At 43.3% G+C, this 25,691-nt stretch overlaps 1 protein-coding gene across 8 annotated transcripts in view; it reads left to right on the top strand.

The window, feature by feature from the left end:
* TBX15 (T-box transcription factor 15) overlaps positions 1-25,691 on the top strand; it is a 96,957-nt gene that overhangs the window by 22,729 nt on the left and 48,537 nt on the right. Inside the window, exon 1 of one of the 8 annotated variants that reach the window (XM_036343270.1) lies at positions 16,170-16,404. The exons of 5 other annotated variants lie outside the window; for them this stretch is intronic. In XM_036343270.1, the coding sequence (XP_036199163.1) occupies positions 16,383-16,404 (22 nt within the window). In that variant the 5' untranslated portion in view covers positions 16,170-16,382. Of the gene's footprint in view, positions 1-16,169; positions 16,518-25,384; positions 25,661-25,691 lie in introns of those variants that run through there. 2 more of the 8 variants (XM_036343269.1, XM_036343267.1) reach the window with 2 other exon arrangements.

Raw genomic sequence — 25,691 nt, 5'->3', positions numbered from 1 at the left:
TAATCTCTCAGGCTTCTCTGCTCCTCCATTGATTACCAATCTATTTTAACTTAATTCTGTTAGGATCCCGGGGTGCAAGTCATCAGTGCCAGAGGCTTTCAAGGTATTGAGTAAATAAGATATGGCAGCAAACATTTCTTGTTAGTGAGGGAGAGAATAAAAGGCATGTCACTCAGGGTTTCTGGGTGCAACTTTGGTTCAATTATCTTCAGATGTTTAAAATCAAGGCTGTTTCCAGACCATTTCAAAGAACAGCAGGGCAACCTGCTGAGAACTGTGTGAAATGAACACCCTGTTACAACTAATTAGTGTTACTGTTTTCCTTGCAGTCGGGGGTGAGAGGAAATATATGAAGGGTGTTTATCCCTTCCTGTAGTAGGAAAGAATTGGAACCGCTGGAAAGGCCTGGAGGGGGACCTAGGGGAGGTTTGTTCCCATCTTTCTCCAAAGAATGGCTGAGAGCAGTTATGATCATGTTGCTGGTTTGATTCCAGTGCTCATGTTTTTTTTGGAGCCATACACCAGCTCTTCTGGTTGTTTTTACAACAAACCTAAGACAAATAGTTCCTTCAATGAAATCCAGTCACTACTCATTGAACACTTAAGAGTATGTAGATGAGTAAGGAATGAGCTCTTCCCTACGGTTTTTAAAATCTAGGCACAAAAAAATAAATGTGTAGGTAGGTATTTGAGCCCCTGTAAGATTGCGAGGAGAATAGTGGTCATGGGCTTAGACTGGATTTGAATTGTGACTTTGCCCCTTACTGGCTCTGAAAAGTTGGGCAGGTTGCTTAACTTCCCTTGACTTCAGTTTCCTAATCTCTAAAGGTTTGTTATAAGAATGGCATAAAAGTCATCCATAACTTGTGATTAATATTAGTAGGTGTTTTGTCATTAGGGCTATGCCTCAGGAAGATTCATGTGACAGTAGTAACTGAGATGATAGAGTTCATTTATTTTTAAAAATTGATGAGAGAGAGAGAGAGAGAGAGAGAGAGAGAGAGAGAGAGAGAGAGAGAGAGAGAGAGAGAAGAGAGAGAAAACATCGATTGTGCCAGACCAGGGATCAAACCTGCAACCTGAATATGTGCCCTGACCAGGAATTGAAAACACCACCTTTTTGGTGCATATGATGACACTTTAACCAATAGAGCCACACTGGCCAGGGTGGGAGATCACAGTTTAGTCAGGATAGGTTGTGCAGCTGTGACAAACATGTCCTGAGCAATGCTCCTTTGCTCCAGCAAAGATGGCCACCTCATCCCAACCAGTGTTGTGCAAACAAGGACTGCTCTCCAACATAGCAGTACCCTCTCCATTTCAGGGGAGGGACCGACTCACACTTTATCATGGCAGTAGTTAACTCACTCATTCCATAAGCGTTAACCTAGGCAGACAGGCTATTGGGTGCTGGGAGGCAGAGAGGTGAATAAAGAATCCCTGCTCTCAACAAGACAGATATGCACACAGGTAAAGGAAACACAGGGTGATGAGTGTCCCAACAGCGTATGCACAGCCTGGGGGAGCACAGGGCCAGGACACCTGGCCCAGCCTGGGTGAGGAAGGAGCCAGGAAGTCATTTTTAGTCTCCTGATTCCCACCAGGTTTCCCAGAAGCAGGGCCTGGATGAAGGAAGACCTGGCATTAATGTCCAGTCCCTGTGTGGTCACCCCTTCACTGCTGTCCCACAGCCCAGTACCTCTACCACTCCTTCTTCTGCTCTCAGCCTCGCCTGCTACTCCTGTCTGTGGGTCTCTGGCTATGGCTCCCCAGTGTCCATGACCACAGCAGTAACAAATTGTCCCTCCCTCACACCAAGAGGATGGGTTGGGCCAAGCCCAGGATGATTAAATTGCACCACGAGTCACTGCTGGGTTGACCAGACCTTGGTTCCTGCCCTCCTTCCTCTCCTCCTGACTTCAAAGCAATGAGTAGCAAAAATTCTGTCTGATTGAGTCAGAGTGGCCACTTGTCTCTATTTCCTCACACCCGCTTAGCTTCGGAACATGAAGGCACAATGCTGAGGGGAAGTCTGCCGGCTCGCACGCTAGCCTGCTTGCGAGGCTGTGTCATGTCCTATAAATGACAACCCTGTGCTTCCTGCCCTGACATGCATTCCCTCAGCCCTTCCCTTTATTCTCCAATATGGCTCCTGCTCACCAAAGCCCAGACTTGGGTGCTTCCTGGGACTGGCTCCCTCTTCTGGGGTCCTGAGAAGCTGGCAGCTGTGGACACAAAAGCCCAGAGATGCTCAGTTGTTGAATCTGGTAACTCAAGCTGGTCACTTCCAGGGTTAGATGGGGGAGCTGGTGACAAGTGCAGTGACAAGCTACAGATGTTCTCTAGGTCTGATTTGCACTGTTTCCATCTGATGGCAACAATGCATTGGGCTCTTGAAAGCAGAGCTTCCCAGTGTGAATCCATGAAACCTGAACTGTGTGGAAGGTGGTGTGTTTTCCAGAGCAAGCCCAATGAATGTACTTGGGTGGAAAGTCATGTTGGGCCTGTAAACACAGCGAGATGGACAGACTGCCCAAAGCAGGAGCAGAAATATCGGAGGGTCCCCCATCCTGTCTGCCTCTCCCTAACCCACCAGCTCCTGCCAGACATCCATCTCCCTTATTCCTTCTTTCTCACCCTTGTTTTTCTTTCTCTTTCAGCAGTTGTCTTGCCAATCTCTGAGTTGCTAGAGCTTTTCTTGGGGTGCAGGAAGACACAGGGAAGCTGTCTTCCCCAAGGGCGTCTCCTCCCTGGGAAGCCACAGGAAGCATGCATTCTCTGCTCCACCCCAAGGCAATATAGTCCAGGTATCTGGACAGGAGACGGCATTGGCTCCCAACTCAGATTATAATTAAGAGTGTTTTTGGATGTGTTGAATTTGCTGCAGATAGTTGTGCTTATTCTGGTTTTGAAGTCAGATTTCATCTTTTTCTCATTTGGTCTACAGGCAGCTCTCCTTGCACACTGAACTGAGTTCATTCTCTATTCTTCCCTAATGATGAACGGGGAGGCTGGAGCAGGACGGACACCGTTCTGGAGAACAAAGCTCAGTAATTTTGCTAGTGCTCCGAGTGTTAAGGAGACTTCGGGAAATGGGTAAAAAGCAATGGGAATGAAATAGGTACTGTACGCTGGCAGCTCCAGGGAGGCCTCAGCTCAGCTTGGCAGGGATGGTGTGATTTTTGCAGTTACAGAGAATGGAGCCCCTGCAGTGGTGACAGAGGTCGTGCACTGGCAATATCAAGGATCATCATCTTTTAGACACCAGCCCGAGACATTTTGTACATTTCATGTTCTGATGCAAAAGGCCTTGTACACCTGGCAGACCACAGCTTTCTGCCTTCCAACAGGGAGCACGGGTGGTCTCTCTTGCAGATGTCTGTAAATACATACTCTTATTCGCCTGAAAGCTTTCAGGTATCAGGCAGAGTGTACCCTCCATAGCCTGGCGCTGAGGTGGGAGGGTTCGGTGCGGTCATGTGGGAAGGAGCACCTAGCACAGGTCGAGGTGCAGAGCAGGCACATCATCACTGACCTTTCTTTCTCTATTCCACCTCCCTTTTCTTCCTTCTTCCTACCTTCTCCCTCAAGGAAAGTTACCAGAACATGCATTTAATTTCCCACTACATATATAATGGGAGATGTTATACTCTTTGCTGTCTGATAAGGCATCATCTCAGTCAGACTTCCCATGAAAGAGTATTGATAATACTGGGACACTAACCATGATCTACCATCCTTTATCAATTTGCCATCTCACTATTCTGATCTCTATCTTTGCCCCTCCCAGGGTAAAGACATCTGTTTAATATTTTCCTTCTTTGGAACCAGGCCATTGTAAAGCAGAAGAGGCAGAGCTGGCCAGGTGGAGTTGCCTAACGAGGCAAGACATTGCTAAAACGCAGACCAGAAACCATGGGAATGTGGCTACTTCGCTGTGGGAGTGTGGGCTGGTGGCGATATGTGAGGATATTGTGGTGGGAGCAGAAAGTAAGCCTTTGACTCTATTTCCTAGGGCGGGCCAGGACTAGGGTGAGGCAAAACTTCCTTACTAATCAAGATAGGTAATATTTAGGGCATTATTTTTATTTTTTAGCATTTATTTGAGAGAGTGGAAGGAAGGGAAGAGAGAAAGAAATATTGATGTGAGAGAGACACATGGGTTTTAGGGCAGTATTTAAAAAAAATTAAAGTTAATGTAAAAAATAATCTATGGTTAACTAAGTATAAGAAGTGCAGAGTAATACTGGCACCTGAGGCCAAAGGAGAAGTTAGCAATACTGATCTTGTCTGTATGAGTGGGCTTGGGCTGCCACAGAAAAATATGGTAGACTGGGTGGCTTCAACAGCAGAAACTTATTTAGCACAGTGTGGAGTCTGGGAAGTCCAAGATAAAAGTCCAGCAGAGTCGGTTTCTGGTGAGATCTCTTTTCTCAGCTTGCAGGTGACTGCCTTTTCACTGTGTCCTCATATAGTGGGGGTGGGGGTGAGAGAATTAATTCTCCAGTGTCTCTTCTTATAAGGGCACGAATCCCATCAGGAGAGCCCCATCCTCATGACCTCATCTATCCCTAATTATTTATCCCAGAGGCCCCATCTATAATAATAGAAGCATAATATGCTAATTAGACCAGACAGCCCAATGACCTTCTGGACATCCTTCCTGATGATCTTCCAGACAAAGCCAGGGCTTCGAGGACCAAGGCAAGCTGCTGCAGCTTCGAGGGCTGAGCCCCTTGCCCAAATTTCATGCACTGGGCCTCTAGTTTTCAAATAATATCACATGGCGGGGGGGCGGGGGGGGGGGAGACAAAGACATTCAGTACATAACACTGTCTTTATTTAATATTTTATCTTGAAATTTTTGGTGCCTCCTTAAATTTTGCACTCCAGGATAGTGCCTCACTCACTTCACATTAACCTTGGACCTGCCCTAGGGAAACCCCAACTCCTGGGTCTGGGGTTGGAGCACTGGGCCAAGGCATTACCATGAGCTAAAGGATCAAGGTCTGACCTCTCATTGGATTGGTCCAGTGCTGACCAAATCCTTTATTTCCTTTTCCTGGCTTGATTTTTGTCAAGTACTTGGTTGCATTTTCAACACTTAATTATTTTCATTGTTTCACAGTATTTTGCATTCCATCCAACACTGCAGTAGTCAACTATAATATTCCATAATCAAGTCTAATTTCCTAAATTTCTCATTTGAATGGAGATAGACAGGAAGTAGAGAATCCATCGGAAACTCCAGCTTTGTTAAGTAGACTTTTGTTAGGACTTCTGTAGTTTGGGTGTGCCAGCAGATTTCATCTAATCTAAAGAGTATGAATGTCTCTTCAGCTCTTTGATAATGTAGTGACATTTTTCAGTCTTTGATATTTTCTCCAAATTAAACATTTTTTAAACTTTTGGTTTTGATATAATATAGTGTTTATAAAAAAGTTATAGGAACTGTATAAGAAACTTCTGTCTGTATACCCCATACCAGTTTCACTTGTTTATATTTTGCTTTATTTGCTTTATGTATGTGTATGCTTATATGTATGCTTATATGCTGATATATATACTTATGCATGTACATATACACATAAGCATACATAAATAAGCATATACACATAAATGCTTATGCATGTGGGTATATATATCTTGCTTACGGGAGGAAACCCATTGATGTTTCTCTCTCACATTGAGTTTTCTCTCTCTCTCTCTCTCTCTCTCTCTCTCTCTCTCTCTCTCTCTCTCCCCCACTCCCCTCTGTCCCTCCCTCCCTTCTTCTCTTTCTAAAAATCTGTAAAAACATATCCTTGGGTGAGGATTAAAAAAAACCCTATGACTGTGTCCCCCTAGAGTTTTTAACTCTCAGATTTGTCCATGTGGAGCCTCAGCAATTCATCGGTTTCAGGTCAGGTTTTCCTACCTGGCTCTGGTGCCTGTGGGGCTCTGTGCTCATGGGTTTCTTCTCCAGTAAGTCATGATTCTCAGGACCCTGACTGTCTCTTCAATTTTTGAGAAAGTGGTTTGCTCTATGATCTCATTTCTCTGAGAAGAGTTGTTGATTTTCCAGTTTGTTTGGGTTTTTACTTGTTGCTAAGATGGAGTGATGACGTCTAAGCTCCTTACATACTGGACCAGAGACTGGAAGTCCATTGACGAGAATATTTTCATCTTCATCATCCCTTCTATATTTATTAGTTGACCGTCTACTTTAAGAGCTTTTATTTTTTTATTAATTAAAATATTTATGTATCTTTATTTACCTAAGTATCTATTTAAGTGAACCAAGGGACTCATGGAGTCAGATCTAGTTTATTTAATGGACTGTAATCTGTCCTTACTATTTATTTTGATACTCGTATCATTCCGATTAGCTTCTGACATGTTCTCAATACTTTGGAGCATTTTCTTACTTTCTGATGCAACAAGATGTTCCGGGCTGGCCTTGCATTTTTTCTGCCCCAGGGCTAAAACAATATGATTACATTTTAATTATTTTCCTTCTGGGGGAGGTTATTGTAGCGGAGGATGGAGTTTGGATGTGGAGTCCAAACTGGATGTTATTTGTTGTGTTCACTGTACTTGTAGCACATTCTCTGTGCGATGTCATCAGCATTTCCAGTGCAAAGGGGTCATCTGTTAGCCTTCTTTGAATCCCATTCTCCTTTGGTTTGACATTTCAAGCCTAGGTGTGATTCATACAGGTGCAATGCCTTATTATTTTGATTTAGGTGATTGATTTATTTGGGTACATTTGTTAAGAACTGCAATAAGTACCCTAGTTAACTCAATATGCTTCTTTCTAGTGCTCTGTGCTTAGACTTTGTTAATTCTGTAGAGCATAAAACATGGTCCCTGCCCTTGGTCACTGTGGCTAAGTGGTTGAACTTTGACCTATGAACCGGGAGGTCACAGTTCGATTCCAGGTCAGGGCACATGCCTGGGTTGCTGGCACGATCCCCAGTGTGGGGTGTGCAGGAGGCAGCTGATCAATGATTCTTTCTCATCATTGATGTTTCTATCTCTCTCCCCATCTCCCTTCTTCTCGAAATCAATAAAAATATTAACAAACAAACAAACAAACATGGTCCCTGCTCTCATGAAGTTTTATATACTAGCAGGGAAGACAAAAAGAGCATCCACTAAGCCATGGCAAATACCACACGAAAGTATGTAAATCATCACCATCTTCTATGGTGCCAACAATAAGTCTACTAATTCTAAGGAGGAGGTTATGGATGGGACAGAGAAGACAAGCAAGACCACACAGCTCATAACTGTCAGGCCAGGAGGTCTTTGCAGACCTAGGATGAACTCTGTGCACATTTACCTTGCCTGAAAAGACAGATTCTTTTCTAGGCCACCTTTTCACACCTGAGCTCTACATCTAATGGGATGCATATAAAGAGGAATGGGATGCTGCAACCAAGCCTTGGGTCTCACTAAATTTCCATACCTGAGCATTCCTTGCAGCCTAGAACAGGGTCGTGGAGAAACAGGAGAGCATAACCTTAAGAGATTCTCTTTTTTCACTCCCTGATGGGTCCCAGAGCAGGGAGCTCTTACTTTTTGTACAGTTGTTCTGCGAGCTGTGTTTCCTGATCCTCACAGAAAGAGTATCACATTGCAGAAAAGCATGCCAGGGTTTTTTTCTGGCCCAACAATTTTATATTTCCATGGTGTCTACAGTCTAGTTTGTAAATGCCTTGGAAGCAGGGCCCTGCATTGTACACATTAGCACCCACCCCTCCACTGTACGTACTCAGTGATAGATTTGTTCTCTGTAACAACCCTGGCTGCTTTGGGATGTGTGAGATGGGAGATAGATGATGAGATTTGTTAATTTGTATAAATACAAAGCGTCTGCGGTGTTAGCTTAACCTTATGGCCCTGGATGGCTCTAGACTTTCACTCGTAGAAGCAAAATCACTCTAGCAGATCCAGACCTCACTTTTCCTAAACATTTTTTTAAACCACATTGTTCCTTATTTAAAAAGCAGATGGCCTTTTTAAAAGAAGGGGGCTCCTATACATTGCAAAGTCTCTTTTAAATAAAAATAAAACCATACTCTAGATCAGCGGTCGCCAACCTTTTGGACCTCACGGACCACTGGTTGCCAACCGATGGTCTAGATGACTTCCAATGTGGAGTTGTAGGCAAACTTAGGGCAAGAGCAGTCTTCTTGGCAACACTAAAATGGCACCGTGTTGGTGACTTCTGTGCTGCCTATGAAGACCTCTTCTGGAAAGACTTCATTCTTCTGACTTGATGTTATATTGGGCCTTCCTCTTGGGCCTGATGATACCCCCGCAGCTTGGTTTTGAGTAATTCTTCCAGCCAAGGAGGTGCTGGAATTCTGTCCTCTTAATGGGAGGGGGCAGGGGTAGGTGCTGGTGGAGCTTGAAGGCTGTACTGGACCCGTTGGATCATGTGGTACTTTCCAACTGGGATGTTCGTGAGCATCACTTGTAAAAACCAACAGTTGGATTAAGGAAATCCCTCAACCTGAAATGAATATTGGTTTGAGTTATTAAGCCCAGAAATATTTCCTGTCTGAATTTGGTAGGCCAAGCTCGCCTTAGGTTAAGGGGTTGGATTTTCCCGTAAGCACTTGAGCTCTCTTGCTATTTTGGGTAATCACCTCTCTGCATACATATGCTTCATCAGGAGCCGGGGCACAGTGAGTTTTGTCGACTTTGTTCTGTGCTGCATTAGGGTCTCTTCCTTGGACGAGTGAATGCTCTCGATGAGTTTGTTCCCTTCCGTGAGCAGGTTGTAGGGTTTTGGATTAGACATTGTTGCGTGTAATCCATCCCATGTTAACAGGCGTTCCTCCAAGTGACGACAAGATCTGTCTCGTGGTGGATGACGGCTCTCCCCTGGGATCTGCTGGGGACAGACTGGTGCTTTTAGAACTGCCGTGCGCCTTGATCTTAATTTATCTGTTGTATTCAATATCATTGGAAGCCGGGAAAAGGCCACATACCTGACCTCTGTTCCAGGGCTGTGATATTGCACCCACTCCAAGCTCCCTTTGATTCCTTTGATCCTTGCCTTGGCAAGCTAAGTAGGGGAACTCCTTAGCTTTCTCTGGTCCCCAAAGATCCATCTGACTCTGTTGATTTGTGACATTTAGTCTTCAGATTAGAGTTTGATTTGACTGCAGGCTGCAGAGAAAGAAGGCTTTGACCCTATACTGGAAAGTAGCTGATCGGACTGAGGCTTTTCCTTGTGTCCCCATGAAGATCAGTATTTCTCTGTCATCGCCTGGCTGTCATGTGACAGTTCTTGAGGGAAAGGACACTGGGCTTTATTTGGGCTTCCTGGTTATGAGAGCTCAGAAGGGTGGGCAAGGGCGACTATAGGCAGCTTACAGTATTTATGTGAAGTCCGCTCCCATTCTAAATAAGGACGAGTCTTTGGCCCTGTTTATTTTAGAATGTTTATTTGGGATGAAATCAACTCTACTGAAATATTATCTACCTTTGTATGGGGGGAGAGCAAGAAAATACTCACTAAATATTTTCATGCAGTAGAGAGGAAAATTGTTGACTTTCTTGAGCATCAAGACCAATAAACTTGAAAAGAAAGAAGGAAAGGAAGAAAGAAGAAAGAAAAGAAACTTGAAACACCGTGTGTCAAATATTAGTGCTGGGTTAGGAGGACATGGGATTCAGATATAGTTCCCATATATGTAACATTATACATATTATAAGCACACAGCCTTTCTCATGTATTTTCCATTCCCATCTGAAATCTTATTATGTGAACTGTGAAATAATGAAAGCGCATTTTAAAATGTGTTTTATAATTAGAATCAGCGGCCTTAATGAATTTTACCACAAAATAAAGTCTTATAGAGAATATCTTCAGCTATCCCCAGGCCAGAAACAAGTCCATGACAATATAGAAAAAGGTCAGAATTTGGGTCTATATATTTTTTAAAAATACCCTCCTTTTCTCCAGCCTTCTTTCATGGCTGCTTTCTCAATTTCTACACTGCTTTAAGAGGCCTGAGCTGAGCTTAGATCTAAATATAGGATGCACCATTCCTTCAAGTGCCGAGGGCTTTTTCTTGGTGGTTTCCTGCACTTGGTTTCTGAGACATCAGCATTTCAAGTAAAAGAAGTACTTGACTTCTGTCTTTTATGGGCTCTAGTGAAGGTTCTTAGCCCAGAAAAAAAGTCTTTGTCAGGCTTCCCAGAGCAAAGAGTAGCTCTAATTCTTTTGCTGAGCCTCCTTTGGCTAGTCCACTGGGGAAGTTCAGCAATACTTCACGAAAATGCCGTCTGGACATTGGTGGGTGTTTAAAGTTATGTTAGGGCAGGTTGCCCAGGAGATGGAGGGATTAAATACCTGAAACTGATGGTTGGCTCCAGGATTGTAAAAAGTCTTATAGAAAGAGTGGGCCTAACACTGTTGCCTCTCAGTGAGGGCCTTGGGTAGGGAGAAAACTCACACTGAAAATAATTGAGAATGGAGTCTTGGTCTCAATCTGAAAACATGGTTGGCTTTAAGCACAGAAATTATTTTAAAAATTACACTGCTTGCTGTACACTCACACCATCTTCCACTCCGGTGCTACATTCCTGTAAGCTGAAGGCACTGCTAGAGTCACATTCCTATCCGTAATAGGGTGGGACAGGGTCCTCTCACATCTGTGGTAGGGATGGCAAAGGCGAGAGAACTTTGTAGGGGCCATCGGTCTGGAGAAGCAGTGAGGAGGGTGTAGGGACAGGGGACATCAGACGGGTGACCTTCGGAGTGAGTGCTGCAAACTGGCAGGGATGGGAGCAGATCAATGGTGCCCTTCAGGTCTCACCCCCTTCACCCCCCCAACCCCCGCCTCGGGGTCAGGAACAATGGGGTATTGCAACCAAGGCCAGGAGATGAAGCATAAATGGCCCCTGTGGCTGCAGCAGGTGAACTTTAATGACAGAGCTCAGGAGCCATTTGGAGACCTGCCAGGCAGAGGGAGGACCAGGGCCTGGGATTCCACATGTCTCCTGCCCTGGCTAGGAGCCAAGGACTGATGTTACTGTGAGTGAAAACCCCTCCAGGGCCTTTCTCCAGCAGGGAGAAGCAGACCAGCACAGCTCACCGCTGTTCCTTAGCAGCCACACGTCCCTGCTTCTCATTCTGCGCACTTGCTCCTTAGCAACGACTTGTGTGTGGCACAGCACAGAACCCAACGGAAGACTCGGCTAAGAATTTACAATACCACATCAACTGGGGACAGTGCCTCCTACTGTTGGGAGATTAAACTTCTTCCCCATTATTTTGTTACCCTTCTGATAGCTGGAACTTAGACATTCTAGACTTCGAGGAAGGAGAGGCAGAAAAGGTAGCACCTGCTTCTGTTGTGCTCAGATTCAAAGGCCTCAGCTGAGGGCCTCCCCACCAGGTCCCTGCCAAGGCCTTTTGCTTTCTTGAATGACTTGATAGCACACTGATGTTTCAAGGCTGGGTGCTCCCCAGCTGGAGCCCTGGAAATGCCTGCGTGGCACGCTAGAGAAAGGAACTAACTTGAAAGAAACTCCCATGAAGTAAATCACCAGGACCGGATGGTTTTCATCCAAGAGTGGAGGAAGGAAATGAAGTGTGAAATAGCACAGATACTGATGAAGACATTAGTTCTCCATTAGATCCACAGACGTGTCAGAGCAGAGGAAGTTCGCTAACATGGTGACCTATTGCTACAGGCCAGAGATCAGTGGCCCGTCTGCTGCCTCTGGAAAACCTGCCCCACCTGAAAAGAATGACACAAAATATAAACAACGACACAATAGCTTTTGTCACCTTAAAACAGGTAAGAGGTACGGCGTGGCTATTCATGCATGGCAGCATTTTAGTACAAAGCTTGGAAAGAGTAAGATAGTGAGTATATGACATGTGGGGTGCTATCCCCTCATCCTGTGCCCATGGCAGACATCACTAATCAATCCCATACTCTCCTCTCTAAGCTTGGATCAGTCTTCATACTTTTTAATTTTGTGCTCTCAACTGCCACCATCCAATGACCAGAGTTGACATATATGTTAAAACTCACTCACCATTCTTGCCTAAGAGGATGTATTTTATCATGGACCATATTGGCTTCTAATTAAATTGTAAATAATGGCACAAAGGAAGCCCTTCACAGGTAGTTTGGTTTAGGAGCATGACAAGAAACACGCCACATTCTTTCTTCTAAAGGCCGAGTTAGCAGAACATCTATCTCCAGGGACAGCAGTTTTGTGAGAACTGAATCCAGATGTGTAATCTCCGCCCCAAACCAGGGGAGGGTCTCTGGGAAAGCAGGGGAAGTCACTTCCTCTCTGAGGCAAGGAGCAGTCTGCTTCAGAAGGTCCTTTTAACAAACGAGAATCAACAGCAACATTCTTCATTAGCTTGTCCTTGTAGAATTTAAAGAAAGTTGTAAGCATGGTTGAAGAAGTACATGGAGAGAGAAGAGACAGGAACATTGGACCCTGGAGAAGCTGAATAACTTTGTGGAAAACTGGAGGTTTCACTGGGACTGGCCTTTATTTCACATGTAGGGAGCAGAGGCCAGGGACTCCCAGGGGCTATGCGCACAGCACTTTGCCATCAAACTGATCAGAGCCTCCCGTCACTGGTTATGATTAAAGTGACTTGGCTATAATCACTATCCTACAGCCTAGTAACCTCCATGTTGAGGGATTTGTGATGGGGCAGATCTGGAGTGGACTGAAATCTGGCCATTTGAAGAATGAACCTGCCTGCCCCATTAGGGGATGGGCTGTTTTGCTTCATCAGTGAAAAGATGCTACATAATTTAATTAACAGAGAATCCGAATGCAGTAAAATTCACTTATCATGGGCGAGACCCTCATTGTCCTGTGATTTCTCATTGATAATTCAGGATCTTTGTGCCACAGGTTGTCACTGGGGGCAGGGAAGGTGCTGTGGTTCTGAGGCCATGGCAGCAATGATAGGATGGCATCCAGTTGGTCAGCAGACCTAGGTTCTAGTTCCCACTGCACCCGTGACCTCGGTCACATCCAAGTGGAGTCATAGGTCATGGGACGAGATGCTGGGTGACTATTTTGTCTGGATCTTTGCCTCATGGGAGCCAGGGATTATAACCTTCATCTTTGGGACAATCAGTAGATGAAGTGAGCAGCATGGGGAGGCGTGGATGAACGAAGAGAAGAGACTTCAGGCCCAGAAAGCAGGTCTTCTCACTTCACCGCTTTGCTCCTGAGTCTCAGTTTCCTGTCTTTAAGGGGTGCTGTGAAGTAAGCTTGGGTTTAGTGAGCTCGATGTTTACAGCCCTGGGAGAACTCTCTGTGGGTAGATGATTAAGTGTAGTGCTGATAACGTACATTTCTAAGGCACTCACAGTTTTCCAAGTGCTTTCATCTCCATAATTTCACCCTGCTAAAGACTCACTGAGTTGGGTAAGCAGTTGGATTCCTTAACTGCTTTCCACAGATGTGTCAACCGGGACTCAGCTGGATGAAAAGGCTTCCTCAAGGTCAGCACCAAGGCTCAAACTCCTCCTACCTTGTGATTCTGAATCCAGGGTTCCTTTCCCCATAGAATGATAGAGAATGGAGAGTTTACTCTAATTATTTTGACAGTAGAGTCTTCGGCGTCACAGTGTGGTAAAAATAGACTGTGAGGACAGGGAGGATCTTGGGAGCAAACAAACTGAGCTCACCAAGGTGTTCTCTCCAGCAGCTCGGTGGCCATGGCCTTTAGGAAAGTCTTGGCAGTCTCGCCACGGGCATTGGGCAGCGGGCACTGGGCAGCGTCACCTTCTCACTGTACCCAGCTTTCCCTGGGGAGCTGTCCTGGAGGCCCTGGGGCAGGGGTGGGGAGAGGAGGACTTTTTTTGAGGTGTGGGGACCAGGGATGAGACTACATCCCAGGTGAAGGGCCTGAATTGTATGTTCCCCAATAGCCAACAGGCTGTGGCGGTGGCACATGTGGGGAGAAACAGCCTGGGAGCCCCAGTTCCTGTGCCACAGAAGTTTTTCTGAGAGGCAAGGGGATGGAGGAGGAGAGTCTGGAAGAGTTTATTTAATGCAGTCTCATTTTCATTCACATAAAGATAACTTCTATTAATTTTTATATATTAATGAATTTATTAATAGCCATTATTATTAATTCCCTACTCCCCAAAATGATATGGTGTATAGTAAAAAACAAACCCATCTATACATACATATATATGTGGTTAAAATAAAGGTAAAAAGGGACTTGGAAGCACACAGAGGAAGTTGGGGCAGTTCCATAGGGCCATTTCACAGTCATAGAGAAACACAACCACTCTGTCTCCGTAAGAGAGACAAAGGATAGATTTTTATTAAGCTGCAACTCTATATTCTATGTCGTATTCTTTGGGATCTCTCTCCCACTGGAAATATCTGGCTGAGGGGAAAGGCTTTATACGACAGAAGAGAGCTTGGCGAGTGGACGTTTGTCCCACGTGAGGAAAACCTAGGCTGCCAGCAGTCATCTTTTTCAGGTCTTAGATTCCTTTGTGAATGCCATAAATACCCTCCTCTTCCCAGAAAAATGCAAGCTCTTACAAACATGACTTAAGATATTAGGTCACTTACGAACTCCCAAAGCCCATCCATTGACTTTAGGTGCATAAACTCTTCATTTAAAAAATGGGAAATGAAAATTTTATGGAATAATTTTTTTCTTTACAAAAAGGTTTATTGCATGCAGGTGAGATGATTGCAATGGAAAATGTTCTATTACAAAATATTCTGAGGTCTATGAAATTCCCTAGCCTATAACATTTACATTTACATATGTAGTCATCATACATTCACTTATAATTTTTTCTTAGTCTTTTACTGGTTCTTTTAAAGATGCTATATAATGTGTACTCCACTGTATTTGTATCTGATAACATGAGCAATATTTGGTATAATAAGGAAAATCTGCCTTTATTGTTAAGTCCATTTTGATTACATGTAGAGTATGGCATATAAAGTAATACTTTAATATATACAACAGCCCACACGCCATCAATAAGATTTCATCCTCCAGACTTGTGAATTTTTGGAAAAAATTACTTCCACATGTTCTTAAAACTACTTAAGATTTTTGACTGGTTGGTGGTCTATTGATTCTAAATATCTGACCTGTCAAAACGCCATCTTTAAACTTCAGTGATGCATAGAGGTTTGGAATTAGTGGGGCTGAATTTATTACAGAACAAAGGGAGGCGATGATTAACACACCCATCTGAGCAGTAGGGGAGAAAATAATCCTTGAATGGATTAGATGCCATGATCCTAAAACCACATTCTCTGAATGTTGGGTCCTTGCCCAGAAATGGGGAGAAGCCAAACACTGATGTCTTTTATATGACGGGGTAAATCCATGGAACTCTGATCAGGAACACTGGGGCTGAGAGTGGGGGGATCTAGACCACTGTGTGTGCAGTGACCCTCAAAACTGGGAGCCCACTCATTCAGTGTCGTGCAGTTATCAGTCTGCCTGCCAGGTGGAGGTTACATGAAAATGTAAATGAGTGAGATTTTTATTTTTTTATTTTTATCACTAACCAGGAATCACAATTTTTTTTTTTATTCCAGTAGGCTATTTCCAAGGCTGGCACAGGGGCTGCCAAGATGAAGCCAATTATTTTTCACTGTCCGACTAGGAGCCAAGAGTCACAGGCAGGCTCTCTCTGTTTACTGGCAAATTCTGGTAGATTCTGAACTCCCAGGATATAATTCCAGGGAAACTGATCTTTGTAAGAATAGTCCATGAACAGAGAACACTAAACCCACTTTCTGGTGGACTTTCCCCATTATTTTCTACTGATTCCACCATGTCTTGCAAGCTTTACAGAAAGCATGGCTTTTTCAAATATCATAGAATGGCATTGATGGAGACTGACTCTCTGAGAGAGGTCTCCAACAGATAGGTACCTTCCCGAGAAGAAAACAGACCATTAGGAAAGTCACTGTGACCCCCATTCCCTGGGAGGGGAAGAGGAGCATTTGAATCACAAGCCCAGGTGCTCAGGAAATCTCCTGTCACTCTGAGATGGGCTGGGACATGGTGCCATGTCCGAAGTTTCTAAATACAGTTCAGGCTGGGTCATCATGACAGATGCTGAACTGGCACCACTACAGGGGCCGGAGTGGGAACTCTGACAGCACTTAAATGCCACAGCCCCTGGGCTTGAAGTCTTCCTGGGCTGGGACAGGGACAGGGACAGGCAGTGCAGAGGCTTATGGGGAGGCAGGCAGGAGCCGCTTTGGCAAGGAGATCCTGCTGCTTCGGCAACACCACTGCTCCTTCCGAAGGCCATGGACACCCAGCCACGCTTCAGCTATTTTAGAAGTGGTCAGTTTCTGAATTGCTGGCACACTTGGAGGACACTGTCTCTTCCATGGTCATTCTGACCCTTCAAGGTAGGTAGGCCTGGGAAGAAAGAGAGGCGTGCTTTGTATGGCCAAGGCGGTGGATGAGGAATGAGTGGAATGAAGTGAGCTGATCAAGATGACTCAAGGAGTCAGGAATGGAGGTAGGAATAGTATGTTGACTTTGGGATTCCCAAATCAGTCTTTAGTACACAGAAGACAGGGTTAGGCACTTCCTCACCTCACTCAACCCTCCTCTTTTTGGCCATCACCAAAAATCTACCCTGGGGTTAGCTTCCTTTAACAACTCATTCTCTCCTGGGAAGGGCTTTAGAGGAAAGAAGGAGACAGGAGAGACTCGAAAGATAGGCTTTTGCTGGAGGGGGGTGGGGGGTGGGAAGAGAGTCTATGACATGGGATATGAGGGTGGGATTCTAAGTTTTGTAGGCGTCCCAAATGGGTTGGTGAGATGTAAATATAAAGACATTGCTACGAATACAATCAATCCAGGGTATTTGTTTCATTCTCAATGCTCTCCCCGTGCCCCCAAAGTGGATCCCTTTCTGTTGTCAAAGCATTTGATTTTAGGGTTACTGAAGGTAGTGTGGGGTGGTGAGTTCAAGCCTTAGAATAAGACCATGGTTCTTTTCTTCTCTCTGATGCTTCTGGGTGGGTGTTGCTGGGCATGCTTGTTACCTTGGCTAAGTCTCAATGAACTCACTTGTCAAATAGGGTTATAATGCCCAGGTCTCGGTCAGCCTCACCCTCATTACTTTGGAGACCCCCTTAGGCACTAGGCCTTTTCTGCCTCCTTACTGTGTACTTTTCTCCTCCCGAGCCACAGGGTGAATGCTGTTGACAAGGTTGCCAATATGGAGTCAGGGGACCCTGGAGTCTCCCAGCTGTCTTTCTGTATTCCCACCTCTCATGGAGTCTAGGGCTGCTGCTTCTGCTAAGGTTGATCTCTCTGCTTCTCTGTTCAAAGCCCCATTTCCTTACTGAAGATCCAACATATATAACTTTTCAACGGACTACCCTGTTCTCGCTTCTTTCAGATTCTAGTCACTTTCCTTCTCAAATAGTGTGGCTGTCAACTTGGGCCAGGAGAAGCAGACCCACTGAAGTAGACCCACACAGAAACAGGCTCTCTCAGCTGCATGTTTGCTGTTTCTTTGCTTTACCTCCTGCCTTTCTGAAATTTCTCTTTCTAGCACCATTGAATTTTGATAGTTTTTGCTTGGGGCCCTGGAATCTTTCCTTCACCAAGCGACTGATCGCTTCCTGTTCTACATTAAAATTTTTCTTTATTAGGATTTGCTTTTCTCTGCTTGAAAGAACACAAACCTCCTTTTTCCCTCTCATATATGGTCAGAGAAATGACCAGGAAAGATCTAACCCTTGTGGTCACCTCCTTTGCCAAATGATGGAAGGAACTAACATTTAAAATACTTCTATGTGTGAGCCATCAGCATTTCTACTGTTTTGATGAGGAGATTGGCTCAGATAGGTTAAATTGCTTGCCCAAGGTCATGGATGGGTATGTGTGATTCTAGAGGACCGTGCTCTTTCCCCTTCCTGGTGGCTTCTCTGGAAATCCCACTTCACTGCAGGCAGTAGGAACACCAAGGGTATAGAGGGTGCAGCAGCTGTCTGTGCAAGAGCCATTCTGTTCTCAAAGGGAAGGACATCTCCACTGTCCTTCCTGCCACGCCCAACAGCTTCTCTAGCTCCAGCACTTGGGGAAAGAGCTTGTTCCTGCCCCCATTTTATCCTCAGGACCACAGGCACCTATCTGAGTTACTATCTGAGAATTTTCTAGATGACTGACCTTGACTCCTACTCATAGAAGTGACTGAATTCATTGAACTCATTTGATGCCCCTGAAAGATTTGATGCCACTAAACTCATTTGATGCCCCTGAAAGTTTTAACACAACTCATAGTTGTGGAAGGAAAACCTAGTTTCCAATAGTTCAGATTGTGTGTGGAGATGACATTTCTGAGATTCCACTGGGAACATGGCAATCAATGAAGACACCTTGTTATTAGGGATATACTGGTCTCCTAAAGAAGATCAGAAGACTAGCATTCCAGGTTGTACGTCTGGCTCAGCTTACCCTTCCTCCCAGCCCTTCTCTGGACACACCTCTTCTCTTACTTGGTTACATATACAGCAATTCATTCATCCATCCATCCATCCATCCATCCATCCATCCATCCATCCATCCAACTAAAACAACATTTTATTGAGTGCATAATAGGTAACAGACCTTGTCACAGGTGCTGAGGCTACGAGAGGAATAACACAGGTGTGTCTGAATTACTTGCTGTTCTCTAATCTGCTAGACTTTACTGCCATGCCTTTGCCATAAATTTCCCTTTTCCTGAAGATCCTTCTCCTTTCGCCAGCTCTGCCTTTTCATCTTGCAAACATCTCTTCATTAGGCCCAGAAAAGACCTCTGGGCTCAAAGAGGTGCTTTTCCCATAGCATTTGATTGATACTACTCTTAGATAATAATACATGGAAATTAGCATTTATATATTCCTTTTATTATTGATAAATATTTACATGGACACACTTTGTTAGCGATTCATAAAAATTTCACAAAGTGGAAAAAATAATTTCCTTATTTTACAAATGATAAAACTAAGGCTTAAAAAGGTTAGGTGACTTGTTCAAGATTAGACAGTTGAAAAAAGAAGAGGTAAGCTTTAGAACTCGGTTCTCAATATGCTATGTGCCATGCTGGATTTTGACTATTTTAACTTTATTAGCTTATTTATTGACCTGTCCTGTCTCCTGAGTGATTTCTCCAGGTTTGGCTTGATAGGTGGGTGGATTTAATTTTTTTATTATTATTACTTTCCCCTCACCGTTTATCCTCCATCTATCCTCTTCCATCTCTCACTTTCCCCTCTGCACTCACCACACTGTTTTCCGTGTCCATGAGTTCTTTCTCTCTTTTTTGTTCAGTCAGGTTGGGTGGATTTTAAACCTTGAGTAGCTGGTGGTCTCCCAAGCATAATTTGAAAGGCATTGCATATTCCTGGCTGTACTCAAATGTCCTACTTACATGTTTGTAATTGCCACCTCCAAAGGGGACTGCCTCCAGAAGTCATCGTTAAATTACACTTGTTGCTTAGAAGTTGGCGGCTTAGTTCTTCCCTTTTAGATTACTAGCATGAACTCGTTTATTTATCAGTGCATAGTGAGAATATCCTAACAAGGTATAAGGCAAGTTCTTCTAGGGCCTTTGGGGGAAGGCTTCCTTTCACTTCGTGGACATTTAAAGACCAACCAATGTGGCACACGTCTGTCAGTGGCGGTGTTGGGAGGTTGCAAGTAGTTGTGGTTGCAAAGAGCAAACAAGCGCTGGCTTGGGGATGAGTGAATGTGTCATTTCTCCAAGGAAAAAAAAATGCCAAGAGCCTCAGGAAGGGCCTATGTTGACAGCTGCTGGCCTAACATCGACTGGTAAATCTTGAAGACCACCTAATCAGAATCAACTTTTGGAGGACCTCTGATGCAAGAGATATTTAGATTGAATATTGCCATATGGCTTGAGACCAATTGTTGATTATTCCATTTATGCATTGTTTGTGCTTTCATCAGGGATATTTTCTGAACCAAAAGTTCGTCTCAAGAATTTTAGATCTAGCTGATTTGGCTCAGTGGTAGAGCATTGGCCTGTGGACCAAAGGGTCCTGGGTTCAATTCTGGTCAAGGGCATGTATCATGGATGCAGGCTCCTCCCCAACCCGGGCCCTGGTCAGGGCTCGTGCAGGAGGCAACCAATCGATGTGTTTCTCTCACACTGATGTTTCTCTCTGTCTTTCCCTATCACTTCCACTCTCCCTAAAAATCAATGGAAAAATATCCTCGGGTGAGGATTAACAACAACAAAAAAAGTTTTAATTTTATGGGGAGAATGGCATAAAATATTTGAAATTAGGACCATTCTAGAAAATCCAGTACATGTAGGTGTCCTTATTTTTTCTTGGTCTTCCTGATTAACTTGGTTATTGGCATATAATCTTATATGTTAATCTGATATATTGCTATTTATAAAGTGCTTTCAGATACATTATTATTAGATGAATTATCTTCAAGAATACATATCCATTTAAAATCAACAACTTTGGGTCCTAAACTCTGACCCGAGTTAAGCCTAAAGAAGCCAAATTTTGCACAAGAACTATTTCAGTTGCCTTTTATGTCTTCCAATGCTGTCATTACTCATTTCTTCAAGTCCAGACATCTTCCAATGTTATTTTGTACCTTCTAATGTTATGTTGCTATGGTCTAGGACCATGGTCAGCAAACTGCGGCTCGCGAGCCACATGCAGCTCTTTGGCCCCTTGAGTGTGGCTCTTCCTAAGCCTTAGGAGTACCCTAATTAAGTTAGTAACAATGTACCTACCTATATAGTTTAAGTTTAAAAAATTTGGCTCTCAAAAGAAATTTCAATCGTTGTACTGTTGATATTTGGCTCTATTGACTAATGAGTTTGCCGACCACTGGTCTAGGATAAAGCAAAAGAGTACTTGACGTTGACTGTGATCTTCAGTGGTCTGTCACATTTGGATGTTTTACCCAGAGGGTACTGGGGACAGGAAATAAAATACAACAAAGAGGGCCTTTACCAATGTACTTACTTATTAAATAATGTTAAGTTTGAGATGAGACCTAAAAGATTCATGAATGTAACTACCATGCTACTGAGAAAGACAAAGTCCCATATGACCTTGGTTTGAATATTCTCCTCTCCCTAAAGAACTGACAATGTTTTAGTTTCCATAGAGCTATCTTCTGACTGAGGCTGAACATGAGTTCTGCATTGCCAAGATCAGAGTGGGAAGCACACAGCTTTTCAGGCCTGGTTCTGAAAATGGGCAACAGTGTCTGGTAGCCAGAGCATCACCTCTAATACCAGATTAACTTAGGTTCCACTCTGACTCCTCCCAGTTATGTAATGTGAGAAAAGCCCCTTCATCTTGTCAAGTCTCAGTGTCTCCATAGCAGCAATGATGCCTACTTTCTAGGGTTTTCTGTGAAAAATTGTGTGAGATGATAGGGATAACTATCTAGTGTAGTGCTTGCTACTTCTAACCTGCTTTTTTGCTTCCACCTTCAAAGCATGCTGGAGCCCTTTAAGGCTGAACCTTTGATGACATTGGACCTTTGATCAACAAGAAATAGATACAAAAATTACTGCTGCCACTTCTTTGCAAAGCCTCTTTGCAGAGGCTTAGATCTCAGGGATGACTTTGGGTCCTCACCTCTGGTTCTGTGTACCACCAAGAGAGGTGCTGGTTGTCGGGTGGACAGATATGTGCTCTTACTCTCCTTAATTGGCTTATTGGCATGAAAATTGCAGGCTTCAGGTTACCTCCCCCTTTCTTCCAAATAGAACTTGGAGGGCATGGATTGCTTAGAGACTTCATTCCATTACTAATCATCTAATGGGATCATTTGAGTGTTTGCTATCATCATAATTTTATTTTAATCCAACCTGGGTTATAGTTCATTCGCTTGAAACTCTGGACTGGGTATCAAATTTGGGCTCAGTCCGTACTCAGGTCAATGCCAAATGCTCTGCTTCTGCCATATTTAGAATTACTCTATGAAAACTTTCATCACCAGATTTCTCTAAGCTCCCTAATAAAATCTGACGTCCCAGAACCAATTTCCACTGCAGAGGTCCTCTGGAAATAGGAGTTTACTTGAGCCTGGTACAGAGAGTACTGCCTGGGTTATAAGCTACTGATGTCTGCCCTGGTGTGAATGGGGAGCCTAGAGATGGCTGTGAGTGTTGGTTTAGAAACTTTGGGGCTTAGGAAGTAGACCAAGGAATGGTTGCCCTACCATTATCAGATAGGAATTACCACTCAATATAGTTGTGTCCCAGTTATTGGCAGGAAAACACCCCAAACAAAAACACCACAATTGTTTGATTATCAGATGGGTGGGCTCTTTCTCCTTCGTTTCAAACTATTTTCTTCCTTGGGGTAAAATATGATAGCTGAGGTGCAGTATTATGGAAGTGTCACTGTGCATCTAATGTAAGATGCACATCTCTTATCTACATCTCTTTTTTTTCTAAATATATTTTTATTGATTTCAGAGAGGGGAAGGGAGAGATAGAAACATCAGTCATGAAAGAGAATCTTGATTGGCTGCCTCTTGCATGCCTCCTACTGAGGATCAAGCCCACAACCCGGGCCTGTGTCCCCAACCGGAATAGAACCTGGGACCCTTCAGTCCCCAGGCCGATGTTCTATCCACTGAGCCAAACCAGCCCGGGCTCTTATCTACTTCTCTTATCTGACTATAGCAGTCTTCCATCACTCATCTCCAACAATGACACCAGGCTATCATAGCATACATCATTCATTCAGGAAAGGACCTACCTTCTAGGTCATATTATTTTCTGTTTTTCTTAGTCTCAATTTTCTCATTCACAAAATGGACATAAAAATATATGTCATGGCTACCTCATCACATGGAAGGGCATATTAGATAATGTACAACATATAAATTAAGAAATTATTTCAAAAATGCTAGTGTTTTGCATAAATTGAGAATTGAACTTGCTCTAAGCTAACCCCCACTTTTTGTGGGAACTGAGTATCCATTTTATCCACACAAGATAGGTAGAGATAGAAAGTGAGTAACACTATGAACTGATGGTTAGAATTTCTTTTTTAAGGATTTTTTCGATGGGATATATTGATTTGACCCTATGTCACACAGTGTTCTTCAGTGACTTGTAATTGGCTCAGTGCAGGTTCCCTAAGTTTTCTCCTCTAACTTCCTTAGTTATGTGCGATGTTATCATTTATGCTCCTGATTTCCTGAAATTCCCCTTGTTAAAGTACTATGCACAGGAGACATCTGATAGCCAAGAAGTCTTTCCAAGTCATTCAAATGAGTTTCTAATGATTATTTTTTGAAGGCAGGAAGTCACAAATTGCCAAGAATAAAAGAACTTGAAAACACAGAGGTGTTTTCTGATCTTCAAGGGACTGATTATATTTCTGAATGGAAGGCCTTATTTGATTGAAATAACCTGCTGTGCATTTCTTATGTTCATGACTTAGGTAACTCAAGTATACATTCTGATTAATAGCTGAAATAATTGATCTGATTAGTCTATTTTATATAACTATGATTTAGAAATGTATTTTAAAAAGAAGTAAACTTTATTTTTACCTAAGCTGTAGATCTTGACTCTGAGATTACTATTTTAAGGATATTATAGGTAGCTTATATTGCAGGTAGCCCTAACTAGAAATTTATATATATAGTGTCCCAAAAATGTATACACACACATTGAATAATTATAAAGGAAGTGTTTATTAAGCTACATTTCATTTTCAAAATTGAGCTATCAGCTGTTAAAGTGTGTATACATTTTTTTTGGATACCAGTGTATATATATAATATGACATTAATTTTACTTCCAAATTATGACATGTAAGAAACAATTGAGAATGGAAAATTACATGGTACCTTCATGTTATTGCAAGTGTGGGCCAGTGTCTGTATTCTGTATATAACAGTCACTGGGTTCTATTTTGTGGGGGATTGAGAATCTAGGAGCACCAAATATTTCCAGGGAAACAAATGACTGTCTCCGGAAATCCTCTTCATGGGCAAATATGACCTGTGCCTCCATAGACTTGCCCATTTCTTTTCCAGTAACCATGGGTTCCCCAGGACTGTTCTCAGATCCCTCTCTTTTCTGGGTTCCTATAACATATAAGACTGTATATAAAGGTGTGGAAAACTGTGTGACAGCATTTGTCTTTGTCTCTAATTATTTGTGGATGTGCCCAGTTCCCACTTGTACTGTAAGTACCTTTAAGAGGAGCCCCATTGTGTACTTCGATATTTCCCAGGATCTAGCACAGTACTGGGCACATAGTAAGCACTCAATAAACACGTAGTTAATCAACATTAACTGGGAAACTTCTCAAGGTCTGGGATTCTGTTTCAAATTACCTACATGGTACCTAATATAAGGCCACGTGCTCATAGGTGCTTATTGATTGATTTGATTGAAACTATAAACAGAATACCCATTCAAGTCTTTAACTCCTGTGATGATGCAAACTTGGGCCCCCAGTCTTTTCCTCATTTAACTTATCTGGCCCCAACAGTTTTAAATTTAATGCTTCTATCTGAGATTGCCTCTAAAAGTTGCATTAGAGAAGATTCTTAATTCTTCAAGTCATCAGAGGTAGAAGAGATTAGAAAAGTTTTCACTTCAATCCTTCTAATGGCATGATGAGGAAATCAGTCATTGTGGTTAAGTAATTTGTCCAAAGTTATCCACTCATCCATTTAATGTTACATTTGAGTACCCATTTTATTCCAGATGACACGGTGAGTTAAGAGTAGAGACTCTTATTTCCTAACTCTCCAGCCATAGTCCCTGTTCCAATCCCAACCACAGTTTGGCTACCATTAAATATTTAGCACTTAGTGCAGTGAAATCGTTCCCTCCTCTCCCCTTTCCTAAACACACATTAGAGAAATCATATGTCTAAGATTTCTGCTGGGCCCTACTTATGATGTCTATTTCCAACTTTTTCATAATTACAGCAGCCCTTATGGCAAGGAGATTTCATAACAAAGGTAAGACAAGACTATTTTTTTTTTAAATCTCGCCGAGAAGTTTTTGAAAAGTTTACAATGTTCATGATAAGTGAGGAACTCTTGGCAAATCACAGAAACAAAATGGGATTTGGGAATCCAGGTCTCAGAGGATTGGAATGACTGTTTGGCTGAGTATGTGATGACTTAAGGGCTCTGATATTGACAGGCTTACAGGACCGGGCTAGGAAAGAGATTTGTCACTCCACAGCAGTTCTCGTCTTAGATAAGTAACTTCACTTTTCTGTGCTTGAAGGAAACCAAAATTAGTAGCTCCTGTTAAGTCCAGGCTATAAAATTATATGCTTAGCCATGTAAAACTGTCACAATTTTTTTTTTTTTTTTTTGGTAAAGATGGTGACTGGAATAGTGATTGTAGATACACTAAAGATCATGGGCAGAGACTTTTGTGTGATTTAGGAGCTTGGTTGAGTTCTGCAGCCCCCGGATGCCTTCAGCAGTGAAGGGCGAGGAATCAGGGAGGATGCAGAGAGGTGGCACTTTGTTCCCTGTGGCCTTTGCAAAGCTGTGGGATATTCCTGCCAGAAATGCTGCCTGGGTTTGTGAGAGGAACACACCAGGGCTACAAGAAATGGAAATTAAAGGCATCATGGGCAGGGTTGTTCCCAGGCCTAGAACCTGCTATAGGTAAGTGAACATGGCAGCAAGGTGGCCTGGC

Source organism: Myotis myotis, unplaced genomic scaffold, assembly GCF_014108235.1.
Source record: "Myotis myotis isolate mMyoMyo1 unplaced genomic scaffold, mMyoMyo1.p scaffold_m19_p_18, whole genome shotgun sequence".
Lineage (NCBI taxonomy): Eukaryota > Metazoa > Chordata > Mammalia > Chiroptera > Vespertilionidae > Myotis > Myotis myotis.
The sequence above is the reverse complement of the archived record's forward strand: the minus strand, read 5'-3'. Positions and strand labels throughout refer to the sequence as shown.